We start from the raw sequence: 12,695 nt of genomic DNA, 5'->3' as shown, positions 1-12,695 counted from the left end.
CTCATCAGTGTTGGAAAGACTCTTTCTTGCACTGAGGTCTGCTTATTGTAAATATCTTGTACTTGTTTGAACACCTTTTAATGTCAAAGTTGGCCTCTTTCATTTTTCAGTGTTGGAAAGACTCTTTCTTGCACTGAGGTCTGCTTATTGTAAATATCTTGTACTTGTTTTTACAACTTTTAATGTCAAAGTTGGCCTCTGTGCTTATCAGTGTTGGAAAGCCTCTTTCTTGCACTGAGGTCTGCTTATTGTGAATATCTTGTACTTGTTTGAACACCTTTTCATGTCAAAGTTGGCCTCTGTGCTCATCAGTGTTGGAAAGACTCTTTCTTGCACTGAGGTCTGCTTATTGTAAATATCTTGTACTTGTTTTTACACCTTTGAATGTCAAAGTTGGCCTTTGTGCTTATCAGTGCTGGAAAGACTCTTTCTTGCACTGAGGTCTGCTTATTGTAAATTTCTTGTACTTGTCTTGTTTTTACACCTTTTAATGTCAAAGTTGGCCTCTTTCATTTTTCAGTGTTGGAAAGACTCTTTCTTGCACTGAGGTCTGCTTATTGTAAATATCTTGTACTTGTTTTTACAACTTTTAATGTCAAAGTTGGCCTCTGTGCTTATCAGTGTTGGAAAGCCTCTTTCTTGCACTGAGGTCTGCTTATTGTGAATATCTTGTACTTGTTTGAACACCTTTTAATGTCAAAGTTGGCCTCTGTGCTCATCAGTGTTGGAAAGACTCTTTCTTGCACTGAGGTCTGCTTATTGTAAATATCTTGTACTTGTTTTTACACCTTTTAATGTCAAAGTTGGCCTCTGTGCTTATCAGTGTTGGAAAGACTCTTTCTTGCACTGAGGTTTGCTTATTGTAAATATCTTGTACTTGTTTTTACACCTTTTAATGTCAAGGTTGGCCTCTGTGCTTTTTCAGTGTTGGAAAGACTCTTTCTTGCACTGAGGTCTGCTTATTGTAGATATCTTGTACTTGTTTTTACACCTTTTAATGTCAAAGTTGGCCTCTTTCATTTTTCAGTGTTGGAAAGACTCTTTCTTGCACTGAGGTCTGCTTATTGTAAATATCTTGTACTTGTTTTTACACCTTTTAATGTCAAAGTTGGCCTCTGTGCTTATCAGTGTTGGAAAGACTCTTTCTTGCACTGAGGTCTGCTTATTGTAAATATCTTGTACTTGTTTGAACACCTTTTAATGTCAAAGTTGGCCTCTGTGCTTATCAGTGTTGGAAAGACTCTTTCTTGCACTGAGGTCTGCTTATTGTGAATATCTTGTACTTGTTTTTACACCTTTTAATGTCAAAGTTGGCCTTTGTGCTTTTTTCAGTGTTGGAAAGACTCTTTCTTGCACTGAGGTCTGCTTATTGTAAATATCTTGTACTTGTTTGAACACCTTTTCATGTCAAAGTTGGCCTCTGTGCTCATCAGTGTTGGAAAGACTCTTTCTTGCACTGAGGTCTGCTTATTGTAAATATCTTGTACTTGTTTTTACACCTTTTAATGTCAAAGTTGGCCTCTGTGTCATGGTCCTGGGCCATGTTGGCCCAGTGTTCTTAGTTTCCTTGTATGTTTGTATTTTGTTCCTTGCTTAGGCCATGTTTTCTGAGTTGCCCTGTTGTGTTGTTCCCTAAGTGTTTTCCCTTCATGGCTTTTACCCCCTGTGTGCCCCTCTGTGTATCTGTGAGCCCTCGTCTCTCCTTATGTTTTATTCCATGCTTCCCCTGCCCATTATGTCTAAGTTCTCCCCGTGCTCTCTCTTCCCCCTGTGTGCCCTCTATGTATTTATGAGCCCTCGTCTCCCTTTGTGGTTGTTTCATGTTTCCCCAGCCCGTTATGTCTGTGTTTTCCCCGTGCTCTCTCTCCTCCTGTCTGAACCTCTGTGCACTTCCTGTTTACTTTGTGACTCTCACGCCCGTACATGTCATGTTCAGTTCACCCCGCCCTGTCTCCCTCTGTTCAGCGTGACGTCGTCCCTCATGCTGTGTGTGATTCCCCCGTGTCTCGCTGTGAGTTCTTAGTTTGTGGCTTCCCAGTTTAGTTTGTATGTTTGTTCTACCGGCAAATAAAGCTGTGTTTTGAGTTCATTCCCTCGAGTCTGTGAGTCCTGCATTTTGGGTCCAACTCCCGCCTGCCGCACAGCGATTCATGACAGTACGACGTCACCAGACATGGACCCAGCAGGCTCCTCCCGGGAAAGCGATTTGGCCCACATCTTCAGCCTGTGGGAGCGAGTTTCCCACGCCTCGGACATTAAAGCCATGTCCATTGGGATAAACGCCATCGAGGCTATTCTCAAAGGGAATCCCCATCTTCACGAGCTCTCAGGATTTTCGGGCCTACTGTCCAATCTGCAGAAAGCCAAGGAGACAGTACAAGTTCGCGAGCTCGTCATACCGCAACAGCGACCGCCACAATCGGGAAACGTTTCCACGCTGCTGCCACTGGACTCCTCTCCATCCACCCTCCACTCTGACTGTCACTCACCCGCTGCTTTTCTCGCAGCAATGTGGTCGGAGGATGAGGAGCCGGCCGTGATCTCTCCGTCGTTGCCGGTTTCCTCCATCACCGCACCTCCGGCTTCCCGAAGAAAACGGCATTCACGCCGCCGACGCGCCACCCCACAGCCGGACATTCGGCCTTCTAATTCACCTGCTGTGGTGAGTGAGAACTCTGTGTCTTTTCCAGACATTATGACTGTTCATTCAGGGGCTGTGTTTTGTGTGGCGGAAGTCAATGCGAGCTGCTTATCGCCTGTGCAGCTACCAGAAGCTCAGTCGGCTCCCTCGCAGCTACTTCCAGCTCGGTCAGCTCCCTCGCAGCCCTTCCCAGCTCAGTCAGCTCCCTCGCAGCCCTTCCCAGCTCAGTCAGCTCCCTCGCAGCCCTTCACAGCTCAGTTAGCTCCCTTGCAGCCACCCTCAGTTCGGTTTCCCGTGTCCCCCTCAGTTCAGTTTCCAGTGTCCCCCTCAGTTCAGTCTCCTGTGTCCCCGCTAGCTCAGCCATTAACTCCACCACACGCTCCATTTTCACCTCTACCATCGCTTCAGTCATCAGTTCGGTCTGCCACTCAGTCGCCCTTAGTTCCGTCATCCACACTACCACCTGTTTCCCTTCCACCCCAACCATCACTACACCCAGCCATTCAGGCTGCTACTCAGTCAGACATTCAACCCATAGCCCTGCCGTTACTATACTCTGTAGCTGAGCCACTAGCCGCCCGACCCACAGCCACTTCAGCCACTCCTCCACCCGTTACACCTCCACTACAACCATCACTGCAGTCTCCAGTGTCCCCAGTGCAGTCTCCAGTGTCCCCAGTGCAGTCTCCAGTGTCCCCAGTGCAGCATCCCTTAGCACAGTCATCCACTCAATCACCAGCTCCACTTTCCCCTCAACTATCACTACCACCTCTAGCTCAGTCTCCTGTGCACTCACCTCTGGTTCATTCTCCTGTGAAGTCATCAACTCCACTGCCTACTCCACTCTCACCACCTCCGTTACAACAGACATCAGTTCAGTCCCCTGTGCCAGTGCAGACGCCCTCAGTTCAGTCTCCCGTGCAGTTATCTACTTCACCACCATCAGTAGCTCAGCTCCCACTCTCATCCGCATCTCCAGTAGCTCAGCTCGCACCTGAACCATTGGCCCAGTCCCCGATAGCAATACGGTCTTCTGTTCGGCTTAACATTCAGCCAGGGGTCCCAAACCTCTCTGGCTCTACATCAGCTCCTGCTGGAAGCTCGGATGAGCTCATCCAGGACTCCGCGGCTCCCACGCCGCCATCTACCTCGTCCGCTGGGGGTTCCAGTGAGCCCGGCCAGCACCTCCTCGTCTCCGCTGGAGGGTCCGAGGGGCCCGTTCAGCCACCTGTCTCCGCTGGAGGGCCCGAGGGGCCCGTTCAGCCACCTGTCTCCGCTGGAGGGTCCGAGGGGCCCGTTCAGCCTCCTGTCTCCGCTGGAGGGTCCGAGGGGCCCGTTCAGCCTCACGCCGCATCAGCTGGAGGGCCCGAGGAGCCTGTCCAGCCGCCATCTGCGACCGCTTCGTCATCGCCTGGTCCGGCTGCATCCGCCTGTGCTTCTGCTACGCCTGGGCCAGCCTCTGCCTGTGCTTCTGCTACGCCTGGGCCAGCCTCTGCCTCTGCTTCTGCTACGCCTGGTCCAGTCTCAGCCTCTGCTTCTGGTCCAGCTTTGGCTTCTGCTTCTGCTCCGCCTGGTCCGGCCTCAGCCTCTGCAGCTCCGCCTGGTCCGGCCTCCGAATCTTCGTCCTCGTCTGGTCCGGCCTCCGAGTCTTCGTCCTCGTCTGGTCCTGCCTCGTCTGGTCCTGCCTCGTCTGGTCCTGTGCCCACCAGGCCATGGCCAGCACGCCTGGGACTGGAGGGCCGCCGCCGCCTTCCGCGCGGTCGGCCCCCTGAACTGCTCCGTCGTCTCCGTCGTCTCCTTCGCCGCCGCCGCCGCCTTCCGCGCGGTCGGCCTCCTGAACTGCTCCGTTGTCTCCTTCGCCGCCGCCGTTGCCTTGCGCACGGCCGGCCTCCTGAACTGTTCCCACGTCGCCGCCGTTGCCTTGCGCACGGCCGGCCTCCTGAATTGTTTCCACGTCTCCGCCGTTGCCTTCCGCATGGTCGGCCCCCTGAACTGCTCTGTGTTTGGGTTATTTTCTTGGGCTCCGGTGTTTGCTGTGCTCTTCTTTTGTTTTCTGTTCCGATCCCTCCGTCCTGGGCCCCCGCCGCCCGCCCTGGGTTGTTTTCTGTTTGGTTTTGTTTTTCTGTGTTTGGGCTGTCTGGAGCCAGCCCTTGAGGGGGGGGTACTGTCATGGTCCTGGGCCATGTTGGCCCAGTGTTCTTAGTTTCCTTGTATGTTTGTATTTTGTTCCTTGCTTAGGCCATGTTTTCTGAGTTGCCCTGTTGTGTTGTTCCCTAAGTGTTTTCCCTTCATGGCTTTTACCCCCTGTGTGCCCCTCTGTGTATCTGTGAGCCCTCGTCTCTCCTTATGTTTTATTCCATGCTTCCCCTGCCCATTATGTCTAAGTTCTCCCCGTGCTCTCTCTTCCCCCTGTGTGCCCTCTATGTATTTATGAGCCCTCGTCTCCCTTTGTGGTTGTTTCATGTTTCCCCAGCCCGTTATGTCTGTGTTTTCCCCGTGCTCTCTCTCCTCCTGTCTGAACCTCTGTGCACTTCCTGTTTACCTTGTGACTCTCACGCCCGTACATGTCATGTTCAGTTCACCCCGCCCTGTCTCGTTATGATTATCAGTGTCACCTGTGTTCCCCGTGTGTTCCCACTTTCCTCGTTAACCCTCTGTGTATTTCTGTCTGCGTCTCCCTCTGTTCAGCGTGACGTCGTCCCTCATGCTGTGTGTGATTCCCCCGTGTTTCCTGGTGAGCTTTATGTTAGTTTTTCCCAGTTTAGTTTTGTATCTCCTATTATCTTTGGTCAGCAATAAAGCTGCTTTTTGAGTTCATCCCCGTGTGTGTGAGTTTTGCATTTTGGGTCCTCCTCCTGCCTGCCACACAGCCGAGCCTTGACATCCTCAGACCTGACATGGGCTGCCTTTTTGGTCCAGACCAAAAAGGCTAGGCAGCGCCTGTATCACCTACGACAACTGAGGAAGTTCAGGGTCTCTCCAAAGATCCTCAGGATTTTCTATACAGGCGCTGTGGAGAGCATCCTCACAAAGAACATGACATCGTGGTTTGGGAACAGCTGTGTGAAGGACCAAAAAGCTCTCCAGAGAGTGATCCGTACAGCAGAACGCTGCTGCAGGATTGCTCTCCCCCCGCTTCAGGACACCTACACCAGGAGATGCCGGACTAGAGCAGCGCAGAGACTGAAGGACCCGTCCCATCCAGGCAACAAACTGTTCCAACTTCTGCAATCTGGTAGAAGGTTCCGCATCTTCCGGGCAAGGACAGAGAGACTCAAGAGGAGCTTCTATCCCCAAGCCATCCGTGCCCTAAACACACACACCCGCCCTCTCACATCATCTATAATTGACTGAGACAGGACTCTCTTCCAGACACTCTAAACCAAGGCACAATGTACATTTCAATTCCTTTAATTTTAAATGTTTATATTGTCTATCCTGTAAAATAGTCAGATGTCTATTCATATTAATGTACAGAATTCACCTGCTTGCTGCTACTACTGCACATTCACCCAGTGTATATACTGTGTATATGTGTGTGTATATGTGTTCTTCCTCTACCCCCCCCCCCCCCCCCCCCAATTTTTGCACATGTCGAGGAGCGTGTCAGGCTACATTTCACTGTGTGTTATACTTGTATAACTATGCATGTGACAAATAAAGAACCTTGAACCTTGAATACCATCCACATTTCACCAGGGCTTGTGTTTCTACCTGATGACATCCACAAAACACAGGGGCCTGTGATACTGGCTGATGCCATCCACATTACACCACTACCAGTGCTTCCTGTGAGGCCATCATCACCACACCAGGGCTTGTGGTGCTGGATGAGGCCATCCACATTACACCAGGGCCCAAGAAACTACCTGGTACCAGACCCACCTGGCCTTTTTGACGGCCACGTCTGGCCAATGTACCTGAAACATAAGAACATGGAGCACATGCCTGTGCCACGGCATGTGCTCCCTGTGAGGCTATCGTCACCACACCAGGGCCTTTATTGCTGGTTTAGGCCATCCACATTACACCAAGGCTAGTGCTCCCTCTGAGGCCAACTTCACGACAGCAGGGCTTGAGCTACTGTCTGAGGTCATCTACATTTCACCAGAGCCTGTGTTGCTGGCTGATGTGATCCACATTACACAAGGGCCTGTGCTACTAGTTGATGCCATCCACATTAAACCAGGGCCTGTGGTGCTGGCCAATACCATCCACATTTCACCAGGGCCAGTGAAGTTGGATGAGGCCATTCACATTACACCAGGGCCTGTGATGCTGGCTAATACCATCCATATTTCACCAGGGCCAGTGTTGTTGGATGAGGCCATCCAAATTACACCAGGGACAGTGCTTCCTGTGAGGCCATCATAACCACACCAGGGCCTGTGGTGCTGGTCAATACCATCCACATTTCACCACGGTTTGTGTTGCTGTCTGATGCAATCCACAATACACAAAGGCCTGTGCTACTGGCTGAAGACATTCACATTACACCAGGGCCTCTGGTGCTGACCAATACCATCCATATTTCACCAGGGCCTATGGTGCTGGATAAGGCCATCCACATTACACCAGGGCCTGTGGTGCTGGCCAATACCATCCACATATCACCAGGGCCACTGTTGTTGGCTGAGGCCATACATTTTACACCAGGGAGAGTGCTTCCTGTGAGGCCATCTTCACCACACCAGGGCCTGTATTGCTGGTTTAGGCCATCCACATTGCACCAAGGCTAGTGCTCCCTCTGAGGCCAACTTCACGACAGCAGGGCTTGAGCTGCTGTCTGAGGTCATCTACATTTCACCAGAGCCTGTGTTGCTGGCTGATGTGATCCACATTAAACCAGGGCCTGTGGTGCTGGCCAATACCATCGACATTTCACCAAGGCCACTGTTGTTTGCTGAGGCCATCCACATTACACCAGGGCCTGTGCTACTGGCTGACACCATCCCCATTACATCAGGGCCAGAGTTGTTGGCCAATACCATCCACATTTCACCAGGGCCAGTGTTGTTGGATGAGGCCATTCACATTACACCAGGGCCTGTGGTGCTCGCCAATACCATCCACATTACACCAGGGCCAGTGGTGTTGGCTAAGGACATTCACATTACACCAGGGCCTGTGGTGCTGGCTAATACCATCCACATTTCACCAGGGCCAGTGTTGTTTGCTGAGGCCATCCACATTACACCAGGGACAGTGCTTCCTGTGAGGCCATCTTCACCACAACAGGGACTGTGCTGTTGGCTAAAACCATCCACATTACATCGGGGCTATTGGTCCTTGCCGATGTCATCCACATTTCACCAGGGCCTGTACTGTTGGATGAGGCCATCCACATTACACCAGGTACAGTTCTTCGTGTGTGGCAATCATCACCAAACCAGGGCCTGTGGTGCTGGATGAGGCCATCCACATTTCACCAGGGATTGTGTTTCTGCGTGATGACATCCACAAAACACAGGGGCCTGTGATACTGGCTGATGCCATCCACATTACACCACTACCAGTGCTTCCTGTGAGGCCATCACACTACAGCAGGGCCTGTGGTGCTGGATTATACCATCCACATTTCTCCAGGGCCAGTGTTGTTGGCTGAGGCCATCCACATTACTCCACTGCCAGTGCTTCCTTTGATTCATTCATCACCACACAAGGGCCTGTGGTGCTGGCCAATACCATCCACATTTCACCAGGGCCACTATTGTTGGCTGAGGCCATACACTTTACACCAGGGACAGTGCTTCCTGTGAGGCCATCTTCACCACACCAGGGCCTGTACTGTTGGATGAGGACATCGACATTACACCAGGGACAGTGCTTCCTGTGAGGACATCTTCACCACACCAGGGCCTGTACTGTTGGATGAGGCCATCCACATTACACCAGGTCCTGTGGTGCTGACCAATACCATCCATATTTCTTCAGGGACAGTGTTGATAGATGAGGCCATCCACATTACAACAGGGCCATTGGTGCTGGCCAATACCATCCACATTTCTCCAGGCTCAGTGTTGTTGGCTGAGGCCATCCACATTTCACCAGGGCTTGTGTTTCTGCCTCATCACATCCACAAAACACAGGGGCCTGTGATACTGGCTGATGCCATCCACATTACACCAGTGCTTCCTGTGAGGCCATCATCACTACAGTAGGGCCTGTGGTGCTGGATTATACCATCCACATTTCTCCAGGGCCAGTGTTGTTGGCTGAGGCCATCCATATTACTCCACTGCCAGTGCTTCCTTTGATTCATTCATCACCACACCAGGGCCTGTGGTGTTGGCCAATACCATCCACATTTCACCAGGGCCACTGTTGTTGGCTGAGGCCATACACTTTACACCAGGGACAGTGCTTCCTGTGAGGCCATCTTCACCACACAAGGGCCTGTACTGTTGGATGAGGCCATCCACATTACACCAGGTCCTGTGGTGCTCACCAATACCATCCATATTTCTTCAGGGACAGTGTTGTTAGATGAGGCCATCCACATTACAACAGGGCCTGTGATACTGGCTGAGGACATTTACATTTCACCAGGGCCTGTGGTCATGGTTGAGGCCAACCACATTTCATCAGGGCCTGTGTTGGTGGCTGATCCCATCCACATTTCACCAGGACCACTGTTGTTGGCATAGGCCATACACTTTACATCACAGACAGTGCTTCCTATGAGGCCATCTTCAACACAACAGGGCCTGTACTGTTGGCTGAGGCCATCCACATTACTCCAGGGACTTTGGTGCTGGCCAATACCATCCACATTTCACCAGGGCAAATGTTGTTGGCTTCTACCATCCACATAACACCAGGGACGGTGCTTCCTGTGAGGCCATCTTCACCCAACCAGGGCCTCTGCTGCTTGTTGATGCATCCAAATTTCACCAGGGCAAATGTTGTTGGCTTCTACCATCCACATAACACCAGGGACGGTGCTTCCTGTGAGGACATCTTCACCCGACCAGGGCCTCTGCTGCTTGTTGATGCCATCCACATTACACCAGGGCCTGTGCTACTGGCTGATGCCATCCACAATACACAAGGGCCTGTGCTGCTGGCTGATGCCATCCACATTACACCATGGCCAGTGGTGTTGGCTGAGGACATTCACATTACACCTGGGCCTGTGGTGATGAACGATATCATGAACATTTCACAAGATCAAGTGGTGTTGGGTATAGCCATTCACATTACACTGGGTGTGTGGTGCTGACCAATACCATCCATATTTCACCAGGGCCTATGGTGCTGGATGAGACCATCCACATTTCACCAGAGCCTGTGTTGCTGGCTGATGTGATCCACATTACATAAGGGCCTGTGCTACTCGTTGATGCCATCCACATTAAACCAGGGCCTGTTGTGCTGGCCAATACCATCGACATTTCACCAAGGCCAGTGTTGTTTGCTGAGAACATCCATATTGCACAAGGGCCTGTGCTACTGGCTGATGCCATCCCCATTACACCAGGGCCAGTGGTGTTGGCTGAGGACATTCACATTACGCCAGGGCCTGTGGTGTTGGCCAATACCATCAACATTTCACCAGGGCCAGTGTTGTTTGATGAGGCCATTCACATTACACCAGGGCCTGTGGTGCTGGCCAATACCATCCACATTACACCAGGGCCAGTGGTTTTGGCTGAGGACATTCACATTACACCAGGGCCTGTGTTGCAGGCTACGACCATCCACATTTCACCAGGGCCAGTGTTGTTGGATGAGGCCATCCAAATTACACCAGGGACAGTGTTTCCATTGAGGCCATCATCACCACACCAGGGCCTGTGGTGCTTGCTGATACCATCCACATTATACAAGGGCCAGTGCTGCTAGCCTTCCACATTACCCAAGGGCCTGTGTTGCTGGCCGAAACCATCCACATTTCACAAGTGCCAGTGGTGTTGCTGGCTGATCTCATTCACAATACTCAAGGGCCTGTGCTACTGGCTGATGCCATCTACATTACACCAGGGCCTGTGGTGCTGGTCGATACCACCGACATTTCACCGGGGCCAGTGTTGTATGCTGAGGCCATCCACATTACACCAGGGACAGTGCTTCCTGTGAGGCCATCTTCACCACACCAGGGACTGTGCTGTTGGCTGAAACCATCCACATTACATCAGGGCCAGTGGTGTTGACTAAGGCCATCCACATTACACCAAGGTCTGTGGTGCTGGCCATTACCATCCACATTTCACCTGGGCCAGTGTTGGTAGATGAGGCCATCCACATTATACCACGGCATGTGCTGCCTGTGAGGCTATCATCACCACACCACGGCCTGTATTGCTGGCTTAGGCCTTCCACATTGCACCAGAGCTAGTGCTCCCTCTGAGGCCATCTTCACGACAGCAGGGCTTGCACTGCTGTCTGAGGTCATCTTCATTTCACCAAAGCCTGTGTTGCTGGCTGATGTGATCCACATTACACAAGGGCCTGTGCTATTCGTTGATGCCATCCACATTAAACCAGGGCCGGTGGTGCAGGCCGAAACCATCCACATTACACAAGGGCCTGTGCTATTCATTGATGCCATCCCAATTACACCAGGGCCAATGGTGTTGGTTGAGGACATTCACATTACAACATGGCCTGTTGTGCTGGCCAATACCATCCGCATTACACCAGGGACAGTGCTTCCTGTCAGGCCATCATCACCACACCAGGGCCTGTGGTGCTGGATGATGCCATCCACATTACACCAAGGCCTGTTGTGCTGGCCAATACCATCCACATTTCACCAGGGCCAGTGTTGTTGGCTGAGGCCATCCACATTACACCACCGCCAGTGCTTCCTTTGATGCCATCATCACCAAATCAGGGCCTGTGGTGCTGGCCTAGGCCATCCACATTACACCAGGGCCTGTGCTACTCGATGATACCAACCACATTTCACCAGGGATTGTGTTGCTTCCTGATGCGATCCACAATACACAAGGGCCTGTGCTTCTGGCTGAGGACATTCACATTACACCAGGGCCTGTGCTACTCGATGATACTATCCACATTTCACCAGGGATTGTGTTGCCGGCTGATGCGTTCCAGAAAACGCAAGGGTGTTTACTACTGGCTGAGGATATTCACATTACACATTATTCCACAAGGGACAGTGCCTCCTGTGAGGCCATCTTCACGACACAACGGCCTGTGCTTTTGGCTGAGGCGATCCACATTACATCACGGCCTGTGATGCCAGCTACTACCATCAACATTACACGAGGGACAGTGATTGCTGTGTGGCCATCTTCACCCCACCAGGGCCTCTGCTGCTCGTTGATGCCATCCACATTACACCTGGGCCTCTTGTGCTGACCGATATCATGCACATTTCACCATGGCCAGTGGTGTTGGCTAAGGCCATTCACATTACACCAGGGTGTGTGGTGCTGACCAATACCATCCATATTTCACCAGGGACAGAGTTGTTAGATGAGGCCATCCACATTACAACAGGACCTGTGCTACTGGCTGAGGACATTTACATTTCACCAGGGCCTGTGGTCATGGCTGAGGACAACTACATTTCATCAGGGCCTGTGGTCATGGCTGAGGACATTCACATTACACCAAGGCCTGTGGTGCTGGCCAATACCATCCACATTTCACCTGGGCCAGTGTTGTTGGATGAGGCCATCCAAATTTCACCAGGGACAGTGCTTCCTGTGAGGCCATCATCACAACACCAGGGCCTGTGGTGCTGGCCGATACCATCCACATTACACAAGGGCCAGTGCTGCTAGCCATCCACACTACCCAAGGACCTGTGGTGCTGGCTAATACCATTCACATTTCACCAGGGCCAGTGTTGTTGGATGAGGCCATCCAAATTACACCTGGGACAGTGCTTCCTGTGAGGCCATCATCACCACACCAGGGCCTGTGGTCCTGGCTGATACCATGCACATTACACAAGGGCCAGTGCTGGTAGCCTTCCACATTTCACAAGGGCCAGTGGTGTTGCTGGCTGATGCCATTCACAATAATCAAGGGCCTGTGCTACTGGCTGATGCCATCTCCATTAAACCAGGGCCTGTGGTGC

At 51.7% G+C, this 12,695-nt stretch overlaps 1 protein-coding gene across 1 annotated transcript; it reads left to right on the top strand.

Annotated features, from left to right (window-relative positions):
* The first annotated feature begins 1,254 nt into the window (after window positions 1-1,254).
* On the top strand, window positions 1,255-6,122 carry LOC147310889 (uncharacterized). The gene has a single exon (XM_086267620.1). It carries the CDS (start codon window positions 2,174-2,176, stop codon window positions 4,793-4,795), a length of 2,622 nt encoding a protein of 873 aa, XP_086123746.1. The 5' UTR covers window positions 1,255-2,173; the 3' UTR covers window positions 4,796-6,122.
* The last annotated feature ends 6,573 nt before the right edge of the window (window positions 6,123-12,695 follow it).

This window comes from Aulonocara sp. 'chitande type north' Nkhata Bay, linkage group LG16, assembly GCF_057382095.1.
Source record: "Aulonocara sp. 'chitande type north' Nkhata Bay isolate Kocher_YH1m ecotype deep benthic linkage group LG16, A_spYH_male_GT1.1, whole genome shotgun sequence".
Classification (NCBI taxonomy): Eukaryota; Metazoa; Chordata; class Actinopteri; order Cichliformes; family Cichlidae; genus Aulonocara; species Aulonocara sp. 'chitande type north' Nkhata Bay.
Note: the sequence above shows the minus strand (reverse complement) of the source record. Positions and strands in the feature narration are given on the sequence as shown.

What these genes read in the sequence shown, in the direction of transcription:
- LOC147310889 (XM_086267620.1), top strand. Translation starts at nt 2,174, where the DNA reads ATGGACCCAGCAGGCTCCTCCCGGGAAAGCGATTTGGCCCACATCTTC.